This window comes from Dermatophagoides farinae, chromosome 6, assembly GCF_024713945.1.
Source record: "Dermatophagoides farinae isolate YC_2012a chromosome 6, ASM2471394v1, whole genome shotgun sequence".
Taxonomy (NCBI): Eukaryota; Metazoa; Arthropoda; class Arachnida; order Sarcoptiformes; family Pyroglyphidae; genus Dermatophagoides; species Dermatophagoides farinae.
In genome coordinates, this window is record NC_134682.1 from 4,205,563 (window position 1) to 4,225,314 (window position 19,752).

General features: G+C 30.8%; 6 protein-coding genes across 9 annotated transcripts; 2 read left to right on the plus strand and 4 right to left on the minus strand.

The window, feature by feature from the left end:
- Positions 1-511: 511 nt before the first annotated feature.
- Tm1 (tropomyosin 1) lies at positions 512-4,004 on the minus strand. 2 transcript variants are annotated; one of them, XM_047057280.2, is made up of 6 exons: positions 3,050-4,004; positions 2,809-2,957; positions 2,567-2,692; positions 1,530-1,663; positions 1,258-1,446; positions 512-1,189 (listed from the first exon to the last, which is right to left on the minus strand). In XM_047057280.2, exons 2-6 carry the CDS (start codon positions 2,920-2,922, stop codon positions 898-900), a joined length of 855 nt encoding a protein of 284 aa, XP_046913236.1. In that variant the 5' UTR covers positions 2,923-2,957; positions 3,050-4,004; the 3' UTR covers positions 512-897. The 2 variants fall into 2 exon arrangements, with proteins under 2 accessions (XP_046913236.1, XP_075588388.1); XM_075732273.1 differs by lacking the exon at positions 3,050-4,004 and having other exon boundaries at positions 2,809-2,961.
- Positions 4,005-5,386: 1,382 nt separating this feature from the next.
- Positions 5,387-9,180, minus strand: mei-9 (DNA repair endonuclease XPF mei-9). Its single transcript, XM_047057288.2, has one exon. The coding sequence runs from the start codon at positions 9,111-9,113 to the stop codon at positions 6,399-6,401; it is 2,715 nt and encodes a 904-aa protein (XP_046913244.2). The 5' UTR covers positions 9,114-9,180; the 3' UTR covers positions 5,387-6,398.
- sta (stubarista 40S ribosomal protein SA) lies at positions 5,424-6,381 on the plus strand. Its single transcript, XM_047057293.2, has one exon. The coding sequence runs from the start codon at positions 5,424-5,426 to the stop codon at positions 6,267-6,269; it is 846 nt and encodes a 281-aa protein (XP_046913249.1). The 3' UTR covers positions 6,270-6,381.
- Positions 9,181-9,231: 51 nt separating the features above from the next.
- Positions 9,232-13,086, minus strand: LOC124494133 (lysosomal cobalamin transporter ABCD4). Of its 3 annotated transcripts, XM_075732274.1 has the most exons (5): positions 12,267-13,056; positions 11,280-11,530; positions 10,507-11,193; positions 9,953-10,419; positions 9,232-9,887 (listed from the first exon to the last, which is right to left on the minus strand). In XM_075732274.1, the coding sequence occupies exons 2-5, from the start codon at positions 11,506-11,508 to the stop codon at positions 9,468-9,470; spliced, it is 1,803 nt and encodes a 600-aa protein (XP_075588389.1). In that variant the 5' UTR covers positions 11,509-11,530; positions 12,267-13,056; the 3' UTR covers positions 9,232-9,467. The 3 variants fall into 3 exon arrangements, with proteins under 3 accessions (XP_075588389.1, XP_046913246.2, XP_046913247.2); XM_047057290.2 differs by having other exon boundaries at positions 9,953-11,193; positions 12,267-13,086; XM_047057291.2 differs by having other exon boundaries at positions 9,953-11,193; positions 11,280-11,523; positions 12,267-13,082.
- LOC124494136 (uncharacterized) lies at positions 11,537-12,239 on the minus strand. The gene has a single exon (XM_047057294.2). It carries the CDS (start codon positions 12,189-12,191, stop codon positions 11,631-11,633), a length of 561 nt encoding a protein of 186 aa, XP_046913250.2. The 5' UTR covers positions 12,192-12,239; the 3' UTR covers positions 11,537-11,630.
- Position 13,087: 1 nt separating the features above from the next.
- fmt (phosphatase 6 regulatory subunit 1-like protein fmt) lies at positions 13,088-18,470 on the plus strand. The gene is made up of 10 exons (XM_047057286.2): positions 13,088-14,130; positions 14,206-14,285; positions 14,366-15,194; positions 15,263-15,441; positions 15,522-15,632; positions 15,697-16,165; positions 16,228-17,016; positions 17,088-17,246; positions 17,311-17,557; positions 17,796-18,470. Exons 1-10 carry the CDS (start codon positions 14,080-14,082, stop codon positions 18,230-18,232), a joined length of 3,351 nt encoding a protein of 1,116 aa, XP_046913242.2. The 5' UTR covers positions 13,088-14,079; the 3' UTR covers positions 18,233-18,470.
- The last annotated feature ends 1,282 nt before the right edge of the window (positions 18,471-19,752 follow it).

The following is a 19,752-nucleotide window of genomic DNA, read 5'->3' on the forward strand; positions in this document are numbered from 1 at the left end:
TCACAATATAAATATACTCACTTATATTCTGTGTCTGTAGTGTTGGTGTAGGAAAATTCTTGGCCAATATTGGTGAATATTTTTGCCATATATAAACATTTTCATCATTGATGTGTTGTGATGTGATGTGATGATGCACAATGGAAAAATTCTTTATAATCTGGCCATGTTACACATGTAAATACTATCGGATAAAAATGTCTCTGGATGTTTTTCATATTCTATATCAACTTCCGTCGTGTAATTATATATCATATGTAGGCGTACCGATTCTGTAGCTGTGAAAAAAATTCTTTACGATTCTTGTATCGCCATCTACAGATAGATGCTATCGACCTGTTGCTGTTGAAAATAAACAAACAATAACGACATCTATTGGCGAGGTTTACAAAAAAAAAAATTTTCAAATTTATTCAAAACCAATGAATATGTCGTAAAAGTTTTTGATGATTAACCAAATTAACCAAATTAAATGAATGATGAATGAATGAATGAAAAAAAAACAATCAAATTGATAAATAGCTGTATTATTATTAATGATTGTTCATAAATAAAGATATATTTGGTAAAAACAATTATTTAATATAATCCATCCGAAGCGATCTCCATTATTAAATCAAATCAATTAATAAATAAATCGATCGATAATAAAATATTGCATATGTATGGTGGTTTGCATTGGTGGCTGTGAAATGGGGAAATAAATAAAACAAACAACAGCAAAAAAAAAGTGTTTCCATGATGGTGATGGTTTGGCTCTTTTTTTTCTTTTTTTTTGTCTGTTTGTTTGATGATTTTTCCCTTTTTTTGTGATTTTTCGTTGTTGCTGTTGCTGGTGGTGGTGGTGTTGTTAAAAATAATCGAAAATTCTGTCTGCGTAATATGAAAGAATTATTATTAATAACCAGTAAGTTCGGCAAATGTCTGGTCCAATTCGTCGGAGATGGATTTGTATTTTTCCTTTTCGTGGACCAATTCGTCTTCCAAACGATCGACTTCTTTCTGGAGTTTTTGTACCGAACGTTCAGCAAATTCGGCACGTGCTTCGGCTTCTTTAAGTTTAGCCGTCATTATACGGATCTGTTGTTCATAGGCTTCTTCACGTTGTTGAGCTTTCTCTTCGCTAACTTCCAATGATTTGAGATTGTTACCGACAACACGTAATTCTTCTTCGAGTTCAACAATTTTCCTAAATTTTTTCAATTAATAATTCATTATATCACAATTATTTCTATAACAGAAAAAAAAACAACTTACGATTCACCGGTTTCGGCACGTTCTTCAGCACGTTCCAAATCGGCTTCAACCATTGCCAATTTACGGGCAACTTCATCATATTTTCTATCAGCATCTTCGGCCATCATACGGGCTTCTTTAAGTTGATTTTCCAAACCATCCATACGTTCTTCATCGGTGATGGATCGATGTTCAAGCATTTTACGCATACTAAATTATCATTATTATCAATTATATTTTGGGAAATTATTATTATCAGTTTAACCCCCCCCCACTAAAAACGAAAAAATTACCGTTCAGATTCATCGGCAGATTGTGATGCCTCTTCCAATTTGGCTGTAGCAATCTTGAGTCGTTCTTCTGATCGTTCCAAATCTTCTTCAATCAATTGAATACGACGATTCAATGCTGCAACATCACCTTCAGCCTATGATGATCATATGATGACATAAAAAATCAAATGATAGAGGGAGTGATTAGTCATAGTTGATGTGATATACATAGCCAACACAACAACATTGATGATTGACAATAAAATTCCAAAAAAAAAACATTCTGGAACATTTCCTGATTTTTTCATTATGTGGGCAATCGGAATCGGAAGTGGTGACGCCCATCATCATCATCATCATATTGCTCATTATAGTGAGTGAGTGTAGTGAAAACAAAACAAAAAAAAAACAATTTTTTATGACATTAAACACATTACTATAGTCAGCATAATTTCTAATTATAGAATTGGCCATGGCTAAGAAATTGCTTCCAAACGAAAAAAAAACATCATACACACACACACACAGACAAACAGATATTTTGCATCGATGTGACGCAATCACACACACACACACTCACAAACATTGAGCCAAAATGAAAAAAAAAACAAGAACACTAACAAAAGTGGCAAGAATTTTTCTTGGCATCCATATCGAGATGCCATGAATCGAACGAATGAATATTTTCTGGCTCAAGGACTTGTTGCTGTTGCAAAAAAAAAAAATTTTTTAAAATTCTAAAACAACGATTTTTCATAGATGATGATGATGGCGATGATTGGATTGAAATGAATTTATAAAATTCATTTCCATTTGAACAAAAAGGGTTCGGGATAAATAATGTTCATGATAGGTTAAACTAAACTACAAGTTTCATGAAAAAAAATTCTGAATAATTCTCATTAGCCAATATCTTCTTAGATAGATTGTAATAATTATCATCATCGTCCAACATAGCTGTTGTCAATGTTTCATGATAATTTGTCGTCAATTGATTGTTGATGTTGGCATTAATAGTAGGCAGTGGTAGTAGTAGTAGTAGTAGTAGTAAAACTTACGGTCTGTAGGGCTTTTTCCTTTTCCTCCAATTTTGTATTGGCAGCCGATAATTGTTCTTGGACCTGATCCAATTCATTTTCAATTTGTTGGATTTTTTTCTGTAATGCACGAACTTCTTCCTCAGACTAATAATATAATGTATGTATATTTATAAGGAAAAAAAATGAAAAAAAAATAATCAGATAAATTAGATTGAATAAATCAAATCTCTTTCGTTTTTTTTTTCGCAATGATCGCTTACCTTTTCGGCACGTAGATTAGCATCACGGGCTTTTTGTTCGGCAATTTCAGCTCGATCGATAGCATTATCTTTCTCGAGCTTCATTGCCTGCATTTTTTTCTTGATGGCCTCCATTTTTGTTGATGGTTGTTGTTGTTGTTTAGCTGCAACTAAAAAAAAATTGTGATAAGAAAAAAAAACAACACAAACAATGAATGTAAAAAAAAACAATCAATAATAATCAATAAGTAGAAATTAATACCGAAAAAAAATTCAAATTATCGACGATCGAATGTTGGAAATGAAAAAGGAATACACCAGAAGATCAGATGATGACCGAAGAGCTTTCAAGACAAACACCAAACACACGAATGACTAGAATAATTATATCGAACAGATCAAGAAGAATAATTCCTCTTCTTCTCTTTTTTTCGTTTTCACTTTGACACCGATTCTTTAAAACAACAACAACAACAAATATTCATTTCGTCTCTTTATTACTTGGCAAAGAATTTCATTCGATTTCATTTTGTTTGCCACATTATTCATCAAAAAAAAAAAAAAAAAAAATGTTGATGATGATGGCAGCAGTAGTAACAACAGTAGAAATAGCTAAAATAACAACAATTTATGTTGGGGGTGATGTGTGTGTGTGTGTAGACGTTCATTTTATTTCAATGAAAAAAAAACAAAAAAGAAAATTTTAACAAATTCAAAAAAAAAGATGTGGGAGGATCCTCAGAAAAAAACGGATTTTCGAAACGATTTGTGCATTGATGGTAGCTGGTTGTTTTTGCAAGCAACCAGTGTGTGTGTGTGTGTGTGTGGCAAGAATCAATTCTGGCAATAGCCAAAAATATTAACAGTCGACAACCAAAAAGAATGTTTGTTGCTTTTGTTTGAATTTGGTTATTTTTAATTTCATCCAGCCAGTGCAAACACAGCCAGATAGCTCTTTACAACTTGGACTAATTTGGGATTGGAATTTTTTTTTTGTTTCTTTTCTACAACAAGAAAATATCGAGCATCATCATCCACATATCTCATCAACCACCATCACTCAAGAATACATTTTCACCAAGAAGAGAGAAACATCCAACCAACAAACAAATCACATCACAATGTCTATTTTGTTCACAGAAAAAAATAAAAATTAATTTTTTGCGTTAAAAAAAATATATGGGCGTCTTCATCATCATCATCATCATCGTCGTAATAATATGGGTTTTTATGGCTGCTTGTTTGTTGATGTGTGTGTGTGTGTGTAATAATCATTATGGTTATCACATACCATCAAATCATTGTAGATGAAGGCATGGAGGATGATGATGATGATGATTATGGAAATGGGGAAATATTCCAAGGCGAAAAAAAACACGATTGACACTAAAATAAGAAAGAAAGCAAAAAAGAAAAAATTAAAAGAATTTCCCTAAATGTAGAATTTTCTAAAACGAAAAAAAAAAATGCAATTCTTCATGTATGTCTGTTGGAATTGCAACAAACCTGTGCAAAAAAAACAACAAAATTTAAACATCATCGTACATCGCCCAAAAAAAAAATGTAACATCGACACACACACACACATACGTTTAAGAATAGATTCACTTTACTTAATGTTTCTAATCAAGGATGTTTTTATTCTGTCTTTTTTTCTTTATACATGAATGAAATTCTTTAATGGTAAAACAAAAAAAATATTCTTCATTCAATGGGTTAGATTTTCGAATATATTCAAATTCCATCTATCGATTTTACTATCGATAGATCGAATTAGAATTCGATAGTGATGATGATGATATTTGAATCTTATAAATTAAAAAAAATATATTCAGTTGGCCTTGATATTGGTTTTTGTTTTTGTTAAGATTTTTTTTTTGTAGACTTCAACAAAAGATTTCATTACCGGATTCATTTATAATAATCAATATGAACAATTTAATGATTCGTATCACCAGTGATATGGCAATTATCCAAAATATAAACTATATATCAAATAGCTGACAAATCAATCGTTCGATTACATTTTAAATTCCATAGTAGTTTCCTCACACCCCTTTGACGTCACATAAGATTCTTTTGATCAAGAAAAAAAATACTTGCTGAATTGCCTAAATATAATGATTTTCAGAACAGAAAAACAAACCAAACAACCAGCCAGCCACTCCCCAGTATTTTTAATATTTAGGAAACAAAGTTTTTTTTCATTTTAAAAATCTAATTCAAAGTGAGATTTTTAATTCAAAAAAAAAATATTTAAATCAAATAGCCACTGCCATCTATTGATGAGAAATATTAATTTTTTCATTTTGTACTAGTTGTTATGAATAGCGATGGTCTCAATCATGTGTGTTGATCAACACTATGTTGTACGCATGCGTGTGCATTTTGTCTTACATTATTATAAACATGCCACATGGTGTGTGGTGTTGCCAGCCAAATGGTTCCTTTTTCCTGTCCGCTTCTGTTTGCCTGTCTCATTCATTCATTCATTCAATTCACTCATAGACACTAAACCCAAGTGGCATCCAATTTTGTAAGTTTTTTTTCTGGATTTTTTCTGATTTTTTTTGATGAATTTTTTTTTAAATTTATCCAGGTTAACTAACCGTTACTGAATATAAAAGTTAACCGAGATGTCGGGAGGTCTTGAAGCATTGAAATTGGCCGATGATGATGTATCGAAAATGTTGGCCGCTACCGCTCATATTGGTACCAATAATTTGGATTATCAAATGGAAACCTATGTTTACAAACGTCGTGCTGATGGTGTCCATATAATTAACATTCGAAAAACCTGGGAAAAAATTTTATTAGCTGCTCGTGCTATTAATGCTATTGATGATCCGAAAGACGTTTATGTCATTTCAAGTCGTCAATATGGACAACGTGCTGTATTGAAATACGCTGCCGCAACCGATGCTACACCTATTGCTGGCCGTTTTACTCCCGGTACGTTTACCAATCAATCACGTACCGAATCATATCGGGAACCACGTTTGTTGATCATTTGTGATCCACGTGCCGATCATCAACCAATTACTGAGGCTAGCTATGTGAATATTCCGGTCATTGCTTTTTGCAATACTGATTCACCGCTTCGTTATGTGGACATTGCCATTCCGTGCAACAATAAATCAATCTATTCGATTGGTTTGATGTGGTGGTTGTTGGCACGTGAAGTATTGCGAATGCGTGGCAAAATTCCACGTCAATCACCATGGGAAGTAATGGTCGACATGTATTTCTATCGTGAAGCTGAACAACAGGAAAAAGAACAGGAAATTGGCTTGTCATCTGAACGACCGGCAAAATTAGAAACAGATTTAGGTGGTGAACCTGTCGAACCGATTGCCGCACCGGAATTTGAGCCACCAGTCGAACAGGATTGGAATGCTCAGGTAGCCGATGATTGGACCACACAAGCCACCGGGCAAATGGAATGGACAGCCGGTGCCGATGCTACAAATTGGGCTACCTAAATTTCAAACAAAAAAACTTTTTTCTTTCTTTTTTCGAATTGAAAAAAAAATTCAAATTTATTAAAAAAATAATTTTTTATTTCGTAATAAATGCTAAAATTGATTTGTTTGATTTTTTTTTTTTTTTGTTCAATTTTTACGTTTACGAACATAAGCAAAACGTTTCGTTTCTTTTGGCTGTTTCGATTGTTGTGTATCGACACCCAACGTAATAGGGCTATGTAAAGCATTATAAAGTAATTTTGCATGATGACCACTGCCCATTTTTTCCGTTAACATTTCAATTGATTGCTCAACAAGATTAATAATCGATTTAAATTCATTCATTATACAATAAACATTTTGTGTTGTAATACCGGGTAAACATAATAGAAATTCTTTGGTTTCAATATCAAAACGATCGGTAATACATTCCATTGGTAATTGTTGATCTTGTTCAAGATTCAAACGAATAATATCTTTATCTTTGTTTGGTTCATCTTTACCATTTTTTAATTCATTAATAATATCGGCAGTAAAATTTGGCGATGGTGACCAAATTAATCGTAATAATGGAAATTGTATTGTCAGAATGGACAATTGTACTAATGGATCTGGTCGTGATTCTTTTGATATTTGACTAAACAGAAATGCATTGCCCCAGATACGAGAATTGAAACTAAATGAATCTTCAGGAAATTCAATCAATAATAATGATTTTCTATAATGACGTGTCATTATCTGTGTTTGTGAATATAGACGACCATCTGATAATGATTTAAGTAGATCTGGTATAGATTTTCGTTCAATACAACATTCCGGTGTTATAATGTAATCACCGATTTCCAATGTAACCGGAATTAAATCGATTCCAATCTTATGAATAAATGATGGTAATGCTGAACGAAATTCACGTAAATCAATCAATACACATGAATTAGATGATGATGATGATAGTTTTTTCTGGTTATTGACCATTCCACCTAAACGTGTATTGATACGTTCAATATATTCATCTGGATGTAAAAGTGTTGGTTTTCCACGTATGAGATCAGGATGTTCACCAACAGTGCCTTCATTTTCTTTATGGCTAGGTAGTCTAGATTTTTCCTGTATCAATTTTTCGAATGATTTTTTTTCCACTTGTAATCTTCGTAGATAACGTTGTTCTTCTACTGAACCATCGAATACGAAAAAACTAACCTCAATTTCTGGTTCATTTGGTTGGCCATACAATGCCTGATATAATTCAATTTGACGAATAACACACATTTCAGCTTCATATATGATCACATAATATGGTCGCAATGTTTGTAGTAAATGTTTTAATCCAAGACCACAATTATTATCATTAGACCATTCATAATAATGTATCTGATATGATTGATGTCTACGAACAATTGATGTTTCATGTGATTCAATAGGACATAACAACTGTGTCAATGTGAGTTGATCTTCGAATTCAATGATACCATCACCATCATCATTATCATCATCATTTTCAGTATTGGATTTTGTTTTGATCACTTTTGATACTATTTCAATCTTTTTTCCATTAGCAAAAAGTTCAGCTTTTTGTTTCAATTCTTCGATAACAACATCACGACCTTTGTCTAAAAAACGTTCAATTTGACGTATTGAATAGGAATTCTCAACAACAATAATAATATCGACAATTTTATCATCACCATGTATGTCTTTTTTGTTGTTGACAATTTGTTGTTCAATATCTTTCAGATGTTGTATTAAAGCCTCTAATTTGGGATTAATCTCCACATGGAATACTTTTTCACCATTAGAATTTTGTTGAAATATACGTTTGGCCGTTAGATCATATAATGTTGTTGCCGCTGGTCTATGTAACCAATCAACAGTATGTATGGTTGGATCATATGAATCCATTTGATGTTTGATTTCACCATAAAAAGTTACCGAATCCAATTCCGTTAAATGAAATAATAATGATTTCAATAATTGAATTTCACGTATTGTACGGCGAGCTTTTAAGCTTAAATTATACCATACAGAATCCAGATTTAAACGTATTAATTTATTAAAATTATTGGCCACTACGCTTATCGTATTCAATGAACGTTCTTCATCAGTATTTGTTGAATCAAAAAAATAGCCAACATTTTCCATTTTAATCAATTCTTTTATACTGGATGAAATTAGATCTAGAAATGAAAATTGTATTTCTTTCATCACAGGTGTCATTTCGATACGAAATTCGCTTACTTTAGGCTGTTTACGGGATGTCAATGAATTCAGTATTGTGGCCTGAAATCGTGGCCATAAATAAAGATGACTGACAAATAATTTTCTCATACTTTTTTCTAGCTGACCAAATGTACCAAAAAAACTGGATGCATTCTGTGATAAAGCTGTAATGAATCCGGTTTTATTCGATAATCGATATAGTCGTAGTATGAATGAAATATAATAATCTTTGAGAACACGATGAGCATTGGCTATAATAATGCCCGATATTGCCGACATCGGTACACGATTGGTAAGCATGTCAACAATCAATATTCTTGTTGTAATGAATATAACACCACCGGCCAGATACATATCATGACGTTCCTGTGTCTTGTATGAAGCATAGGAAATTTTTTTCGGACGTTCAAATTCATCATCAATAATCGATCGTTGAGTTAAATATTCATCAATCTGAAAAAGGATACTGTTTTCTTCAATTTCATCGGTGCCAATAACAAAAACCAAATGACATGGATTAGAATATGTACGAACTAGATGAAATAAAAGTCGATCATTTAATAATCCTTTCGATGAAATTGTCAAACTATTTTGATTGAGCACATTTAATAGGGCTTCATGTTCAAATTCCAATAGTTCATCCATTATGATGATATTTGATGATTTGAAAAAAAACAGCTTAAATCTGATCTGATCTGAATATATTCAGTGAATTTTTTTTTTGTATTTACTATTCCCAATGAAGCACAATCGATAAAGCAAGTTAATACATTGTAAGTTGTTTTATTGTATACAAAAATGGAAAAAAAATCACAAAATACAAAATATATAAAGGTTTTGTGTGTTTAAAAATTTAACAAATGTAAAAAAAATTTATAAAAATAAAAATAACCGATCTTTATCACTAAAAAGACCTGCTTCAGGAACTAATATCATGTCTATAGTTGAACCCGTCATGTCATGGTCATTATTATTATTTATGTGTAAAAGGACTAATAATCATAATTTTGATGATTCTCTTAGTTCAAATATCTCTGAGCTACGTATTCGTAATTCCATTTGATGATAACGTTTAAGGCTACGTCTATGACCACAACTGACAATTGTAATGGAATAACGATGAACAAGTTCATTGATAATTTTCTCTTCAACATCTTCGGGTAATGATGTTGTCGATTCATCTAGAAACACAATTCTTGGTCTATGAAAGAAAATTCTAGCCATCTGAAAACGTTGAGCTTCACCAATGGATAGATGATCAAGCCAATTTTCATTGAAATCATCATGTATATTATTATTGACACGTTTGAGTACACATTCTTCAAGGTCTAAAAATTTTAATATATCAACAACACGTTCACGGAAACCATCATTCTGAAACCATTGTTGACGTTCATAGATTTTTGGATATAATATTTGCTAGAAAAAAAAATGTTGAAAAATAAATTTAAATGGTTATGCATACATTGTAGTAATACACTTACTTCAGCTACCGATCCACTTGTAAGCAATGGTTTATGTGTGAAAAACATCACTTCTGTTGATCCTTGATCCAATTGAGAATTACGTTGTATGGATCCATAACTAATTGGCCATATTCCTTTCAATGATCGTAATATGGATGTTTTACCGATACCACTTGCACCGGTAATAATTAGATTGACACGTGGTTTGATGATTAAATTTAAATTTTCCAGAATTGTTTGCCGTAACGGTGTTTGAATGGTGACATTTTTCATTTCATAAAAACTTTGATCATTAAATTCAGGATTATCATCATCAAATTTTAATGGTCTGTCTCCATCGACAACAACTAGATTCGAATTTGTTTGATGAGCATCTGTCGATGATATGTTGCCACTGTTGTTGTTTGATGATTGTTTTTGTTGTTGTTGTTGTTGTAGAAACCATTTATTCAATTCAATAATACGATTATAATTTCCAAGAAAAACTGATAAATTTTGTGATAAATCAATCAATCGTGTAAAACAATTAATCAGATAGATTGTGACGAATGCATTGGCGCTGATTAATTTACTCAATTCTTGTGGAGTTAGATTATCATAATGTCCGGCAAACAAAGGAACGGCAATTGCAATGAATGATAGTATTGATCCAAAATAGTCGGATAGATTGGTTGTAAATAGCAAAAGAAATTTACGAAATATCAATCGATACTGGACATTGATCAATGCATCGAGTAATGAATAACATTTACGATGTTCGGCCATTTCACCACTAATGAATGCTATTGATTCGGCATTATTTCGAATACGAACATGTTGAAAACGGAAATCACCTTCACGTCGTTCTTGTTGATAAACATAATGACTAACACGATTGATTAGGAATAAATTTATACCGGATCCAATGACAAACAACATTAAACAACTAATTGGTCCAAGCCAACCGGTTTTTATCTGTGATTTATACCAATAAAATATAACAATAAATGGCCATACTAATAATTCCGGTACAATAATACTGAGCATTTGAAACATTCGATCTACATCCTGTGTAATACGTTGATCAACATTATCTAATGGATGTTTACCATCAACATAATCATTATTCATTAATATATGTGAATAATTCAAAACATTTAAACGAAAATAGGCAAAATTTTGAAAATATTGATCATGAATTTGTATGGTACATTGTTTACGCCATTCAACATGTAGATATGATGCCAGATAATCTTTTAAACTTTTCAATAATGAAATAGCTATATATATGTAATAAAAAATGATAATGATAAATAAATAAATTTATTGATTGATTGATAATGTGTATACATTCATGGCTACTTACCGATAATCAATCCAATCGATTGTAATGTTTGTATAATGAAACGATGTTTATCTTTTTCGCCCAATATTTCATAATAATCACTACTAATAAGACCAACATGATAAATGGCAACTTCATAAAGGATGGCAATTGTAAACAAGCCAAACAATCCGGCCATTATTGATGGTTTATGTAATGAAAATATTTTCGTTATAAATAATGACCATTTTTGTGATGAAATTGGCAACATTTTTAATTGTTTACACTGTTAGCTTGAATCAGAAAAAAAACAAAGACAAAAAAAACAAAAACAAAAACAATTTAGTTTTAATAATGATAAAATTCATCAAGAAAAAAAAACAAAAACAAATCTCAATCATCAAGAAATGCTGGAGCAATTTGTGTAAATTTTTCGGAAATGACATTTAAATTTTTTCTGATTTTTTTCGTCAAACCACCACCACCACTACTTTTTGAATCATCATCATCATCATCATCATCATTGTGATCGTCCATCAGATGATAATTAGTTGTTGATGTAAAATTTAATAAAAATCTATGATATGTTTCATTATTATCATAACGATCTAAATAATAGACAGCTAAACGACAATTCAATCCGACCATAATTGTACAACGAAATTGATTGATTGACCAACGTGCAATCATTTTACAGTGTTCAATAAATAATGGATGTTCAAATAAATGTTCAACACATTGGCTTAATTCTAATTCTAATATTTTCATTTGTAATGATTTAATATTATTTGATACTAATGACAGATTCAGCCATTGTGGTAATAATTTACCGGCCATATTTTTTTCTAACCATTCTGATGATGATGATGATGATTGGTCATTATTATTATTATTGCAGATAATAATAATGATGATGTTGGTCATTAACAACAACGATAATAATTTTTTTATCATTGTTTTTTAAAGAATAAAAAAAAATTCGAATGTTTTTTTTTCAGTGTTGGAAATATATAAATTATAAATAAATACCGTGATACGATAATTGAATTTGAATTTTTTAATTTACACTTAGAGTGAATAAAAGTGCCGTTGAACACACACACACACACACACATATACAAACACATGAAGTGTGATTGAATAGAAATACAAAAATTGTTGTTGTTGTCAATGATGAAATATTATAATGAGCAACAAGTGGCACAACATCAATCATCAACAAATGAATCAATTTGGATCATAATCGATGATTATATATTGGATGTGACCGATTTTCTGGACAATCATCCAGGTGGGCCTAACGTAATTATCAACTATTCGGCAAAAGATTGTACATCGATATTTAAACAAATACATTCAATACAGGCAAAACAAATGGCAAAACAATTTATTATTGGAAAATTGATTAAAAAAAGAAAATTGAGCGATAATAATCAATGAATTTGATTGAGAAAAAATGGCGAAAGTGTGAGATGTGTTGAAATGAGATAATCACATAATTAAAGCATAGAATAAAAAGCAATAAAAAAATTTTTTTTTTTTCATAACGATAACGAGAGAGGAGCATCCTCGACGACAACGATGAAATGAGATTTGATATAACAACAACAATGATCAATGATCATCCATATGGCAATTGTTTTTTGATAATTGATGGTTATATTTGATTAAAGAAAAAAAAAGAACATTACTAGCTGGATGAAAAAAAAAAATATGCATTGTCGATCCGTAATCATCATCATAATATAATCTCCATACATGGCCTGTATTTATTGATCGGATCAAATCAATCAATAACAGACTAAAACAAACCATATATATGATGATGATCATCATATATAAATTGCACTCAATAAAAGATTAACGAAAACATTTCTCATAGCAGCAGCAGCAGCAGCAGCAAAAAAAAATGATGACTTTATTAGCCATTGTCCAGTTTCAAATTGATGGAAATAATTCTCTACATATGTATATTTTTTTGGAGGGAGGGGGGAAGAAATTCATTCAATCATTGCACATTTGTATTTGTGTGTATTTAATTTTATTGATTTTCCGTCAAACAGAAACAGAAAAAAAATCCTCAAATATCATTCAAATGATGAGATATTATCCGACCAAAGCGCGGAAATTCAATCCTGGTATTTATGAATGAGCCTCGATTTTTTTTCTGTTTGTGTGTGTTTTGTGTGTGTGTGTGTGTGTGTTCGAAAATAAAACTCCCAACGTATGTATCAACGGCAAAGATTAATCATCAAATGATCCATGCATGCATATACTCTCCTCTCTGCTGTGTGTGTGTTTGTTGTTTCTCTCTCTTTCTCTTTCGCTGATGTATTATTGATCATCATCATCATCATCATCAAAAACAAAACAAAAACAACAGTGAAAAAAAGAAATGTCCTCAAATTTTTATTTCTGATTCAAAAAAGAAAAAAAAATCAACAACAAACTAACCAGTTTTTTTCTGAAAGAAAATGGTCATTTTCATGATGTTTAGATTGAAATTTCCTTCTTGAAAATTGTGTTTGTGTTGTCGAAAACCTTAAGCGATAAATAATAATTAATATTTTAATATTCAACAACAACAACAACAAAAAAGAAAAATATATTTTTTTTAAATTTTAATTTTAAATTTAAATTAACAAATTCATTATTTATTTATTTATTTTAATAATTGCCATATAGCAATTGCATCATTTTCTCTCATAGAAAATATCTTTTTTTTTATAAAAAATTCTGTAATATTCTATTTGTGCTTTTTTCTGTGTGTGTCCATCATTCTCATTCATATTCGATTATCAAAATTTGAAATTGTGATATCCTATCATTATCATCATTTATAATGTATTGGAATGATACAACATCAAGAATTGATTCCATTCTACAGGAAAAGGTGAGTGATTGGTTTATTTTTTGTTCGAAAATATGATGATGATTTTTACTTTTTAAAAAAAAAATTGTAATTTAGAATGTAAAATTGGAACATATTCTTGATGAAGATGATGTCTTACAAGAATGTATGGGCAATAATGTATCATTGATTCAATTGTAAGTTGTATAGATGTTATTGTTTTGATTGAATTGAATTGATTACATCATCAAATTGAATTTTCCTATTATTTATTTAGTCTAACGAAAGAAGAGACAATGATTCAAATGTTGTCCATGATGACCATTGATCCTGAATCTACTGATAATGAAATGGAAAATTATAAATATGCTAATACAATCTGTGAGATATTGACACATGATGGCAATGTATTCTCTAATCTTATCGCTACAAATCGAAAATATCTTTTGATTTTATGGTCATTTCTTGATGAATCATGTCGAAATGAAATTTCCGTTGAAAGTGAACAACAACAACAGCAGTCTGATGATAAATCAGCTGATACAAATATTGAAAATTTGACTATGGTAAATGAAACACAATCTATTGAAACAAATGAAAATGAAGATCATAAAACTGAAAAGGAAATCGTTGATGAAACGGAAACAAATATCATTGAAAATAATATGGTTGAAGAAAATGATAAAGAATTAGAATCGAAAGAAAAAGAAGATGAGAAACAAAAGCCATCGAAACAAACAAAGCCAGTTGATGGACGATCATTGAATCCATTATTAGCTAGTTTTTTCACCAAAGTATTCTCATACATGTTCATGCATGATATGGAACTTGTGTTAGAATTTCTTCTTACTCGTAATCCTCCAAACGATCTCGTAACGGTGATATTGAAACATATCCAAGCATCGGCAATCATGGATTTTATTTATAAAACATGGAAATATGTTAATGTTGATCAAATTGGTCAACAACAAGATGAGAATAAAGTGTCGATAGAGGCTACTACAACGATGATGATGACTAACACCGATACCAGTGACAATGATCAACAACAACAACAACAACAGCAGCAACAACAAGAATCCTTGATTAATTTGAAATACAATAATGTAAGTTTATCATTAACCTTGTCGTTTATCTATGTAATATATCCATTTGTTTTTTTTCAAATAAATAGTTATTGATTGAAAATGGATTTGTCGATAAATTGATCGATATGTTTAAAAATCCAGAATTAGAATCTGAACAACAAAATGTTGCACAGCTTTTTTCCGATATGATACGTTTAAAACGTGAAGTGCTTATCAGTGCTAAACCCGTGCAACAAGAAGCCATGGCAAAATTTGATCTAGAATCGTAAGTACAATAGTATTCATTTTAATTTACTATTTATATGGATATTTATTGAAAAAAAATTGTAAATTGGTTAAATGTAGGGAGGATCTTGTACGACGATTATTAAACAATATGTTTGAATGTCGAACAAAAAATTCGATCGTAAATGGATTGAAAATCATACAGGTGTTACTTCATTATAATCGTGAATAGTAAGTGATTGATATAATATTGTCATTTTACTAAAAAATTGTTCGTTTCATTTCGGGTCTTTAGTTTGAATATGGTTATACAACAAGAAGCTCAACTATCATCAATGATAACAGCATCGAAAAAATCTACCCATCTTATGAATGATGATGATGGGGGTGGTGGTGGTGGTGATGATGAACTAGAACAGATGCCAAAGTTTTTAAAACAACAAAGTTCACTTAATCTCAACAGAATGACAGAAAGAGTGCTGGAAAAAATTATGGATAATGTGCCGGAAGGAATTCAAAGTGAACATCTTACACAATGTGTTCGCAATTGTTCAAAAGCATTGATTGAACGTTTAGAGGATTTTGCGGCCATTCTCATCAATTCACCTCATTGTGAACCAATGAAAACAACAGCCGGCATTATTGAAAAACCGCTTGGATTCATACGTCTTGAAGTGGTACATTTATTTGTTGCCTTATTTGCAACATCAGATTATCAAATTATGCAAAAATGTTCACAATTAAATGTTTTGAAAATTTTAACCGTATGTATTGTTTTGTCTGTTTTTTTTAATTTTAACTTTTTAATTGTTTTAATCAATTTTAGGATCATTTTTTTGCCTATCCATTAAATAATCAACTACATAAATATTATTGGCAAATCATTTGTTATATATTTCAAAATTATCATAATTATAAAATTATCTATGATAAACATCATCAATCATCATTGCCATCATCAAATAATAATAATAATATCGATCAAACAAATGATGAAAATTCAAAGAGTGATCAACAACCCATTAGCAATAATAATGATGATGATGATGATAATGAAAAAATATCCTATTTTCTAAATCGATTTGAAATATCAAAAAAATTGGTTGAACAAATTCTTAAAGATTGTCATTTGATTGAAAAAATTTTGGATAGTTTTGCCCATGAATCCATTCCTATCAAATCATATGAAATGCAGAATGGTGATGATGCTGATGGTAAAAATCAATGTCATGATAAAGTGGATGAAAAATCCGAATTAAATGATGACAACCCTTCAGCTATAGATGATGAGAAAAAAGAAAATATCGAAGATGTCGTTATGGAAGAACAGCAACAATCCGAAGAGAAAAAGTCGAATACTGATGAAGAAACGATAGTTTCAAAAAAGCCGAAACTCATATCAAGGCCTGGTTATCTTGGCCATTTACGTTTGATAGCTAACACATTGAAAGAGCGTTGTAACGACGATTTATTACGTGTATGTTCATTTGAAGAAATGCTACCACAATGGAAAGAATTTATTGAAGGTAAATTAGAAAAATTGAATAAATTGGTAACTACCGAACTGGTACCCGAATCTAAACGTAATCCAATGATTGAACAAATTCTTAGCGAGGTAAAAAAAAATCTATTGTTTTGGCTACTATTTGATTGATAATTGATTATTATTTCTCCTCATCCATAAAGGAATCTGAATTTCTTGGCTATCAAAAAGAGGAATTTACAATGTCAAATATGATAAGAGAACCAAAACCATTGCCCGAATTCAGTAAACAAAATGTGGATATCAATGAAACTTTAAAGCTCAATGATAATATGATGATTAATGATATTGAAAAATTCTGGGTATGTATGTTTCATTTTTATTATATCACATTTTATGATATGATTACAATCGATATTACAATAGGAAAGTCCTAGTGAAGATTTTGAAAGTCTTGAAAAATATTTTGAATGTTCCACTAGAAGCCAGGAAGTGAATAAAAAACTTGCCAATCCCGAAGATATCGATGAGCCATGTGCTAATGATGATTCATTTAGTCCATCGACAGCCGATGATCAATGGCCAAAACGATCGGAATTTCTGGCTCAAGAATGTTTTGCTTCATTTGATTCGAACGAAACAACTCAGAAAGTGTCCGATGGAATTGGTCTCCGTAAGTTTCATTTTTGACTTGTAATAATGATATTATAAGGACAAATATGATGGATAAAAATGTTGGATCCTCAATTTGGATCAATTCCTGAATTTTAATATTTACAATGAAGGTTTCGCTAGATAGTATCTGATAGAATCTATTTGTTATTTACATTTTAAAAAACAAATTATTATTATCTATGTTGTCATAATAATCGTTTTTGTTGTATTTGTTTATTTCTGAAAATTTTCTTTAGAAAACCTGGAAGATTATTTCACCGACATTGATGTATTCAACAATTCGGCTACGATGAATATGAACAATACTATTGAACAACAGAATCCATGGGGACCAACTATTGATGGTTCATCATCGAATTCGAAAATTGTCAACGATGAAGGTTGGGCCAATTTTCTTAACGATCCATTTGCATCATCACCAATGGTTTCGATTATGAATCAGCAGCAACAATTTTCAAAAGAAACTGAGTCTACCGAACATGTCAATGACGATTTGGCAAATAAATCCAATAATATTGATGAAGAGGATTCATTTGTTGCAAATATAATATACGCTTCATCGCCTACTCGAAACAATGAAAATGATGATGAAAAAGGCAATCTGGAAATGGTTGCCAACAATTCTCAAACGAATGCTGAGGAAACAAACAATGATTTATCCGAAACACCCTAATCTATAGCCATTGAAAGATGATTTTTTCGCTTTTCATTTTTTTTGGAAAAAAAACGATATCGTTCTTGTCTGAGCAACTACTATTTAATATTAGAAACAATTTGTACACACACACACAGTGCCCTATGTATAGAATCTCCGTATATATTGGGAAAATCTTTGTCATTTACCATTGTGATCATCGTTCTTATTAATTGATACAAATTAAAACAAAAATAAACAAAATCAATTGGTCAAATTTTGTTCTGGGTAATTGGGTCATCATGGTCAGACTGACCATTGGAATGATCTGACTTGTTTCACAAATTGTTGTTTGTTTATTTATATAAATTCTCGAATTCAAATTCGATTGATAACTGATAGACAAAACAAAGCTTGGTCAGATCATGATGTTAATGGATTTTTGTTAGGCAAATTTTCTTATAAAATTTTATGGCCATATGAAAATTCATGATAAACAATTGAATGTATTTGAATTTGGTTATGAAAAACATTCGGCCACAAGTGAAACCGAATTGATTGCTGGTCATCGTTTGTACGAATAGACATGATTTAAGTGAATGTCGTAAAGGCAATCTATTGTGGAATTTTTTTCTTTCCATACTCAACCATTGTGTTCGAGCAATCCAACGGTGAATCGATAGCCAACAAATTCGATTATATGATGGCATATGAGCTACACGGAAATAGAGGATGTTCACTAGAGAAGATGTTGACATAAATGCCAATGTAGCAATTGTATTCTGTACATTCATATTGGTTTGTTGACTATAGAATAATAAAGAAATTACCACAGCAGATTTGGACAATAATTCGATAAAGAATAAAACACTACGCGCTGTTAAATTGATTTTGGCCGTTTCGCTGTAAAGAGCTACATATTCGGAATGAAATCTATACCAAAACAATTTTCGTTCTCTGATTGATGATTGAAATGGATTTTGTAATATTAAAGCCGATTTGCTGGATAATTGTTTAAGCCGGACAATAAAGAATTCCATGTTAAATACAATGAAACTTATGGACATGAATGCATCGCTAATCAAATAGATGCATTGAATAATGTATGAAAAAAACAATGTTGATGACAATATCAATTGAGTCAAAGTAATCTGATGGTATTTAAAGAAATCGAAAGAAAAATAGCTGAAAATGAATTGAATAGCCAACAATCCAATGATAAAACATCGAAGGAAAATTAACAGCCATAAACTGTGATTTTCGAAAGAATTGAATTAGATAATTTCGGTATTGCGGTGCCAATTCTTGATCATCATATTGCCAATTATTGATGAAAAAAACATTCATCGATGATTTGTAGTGTATAACCTCGAGCAAAAAATGATACCATAAATAGTCATGTAGAATAAATACAATGATCATTTCGATTACTATGAAATCGTTTCTTTGGGATCCGATAATTTTGTCGAATGTATCTATACTCATCACGTAATCATTGTGTGGCCAAATAATCAAACAGACAAGAAATACGATAGAAATCCATTCATTCAATGTGATCC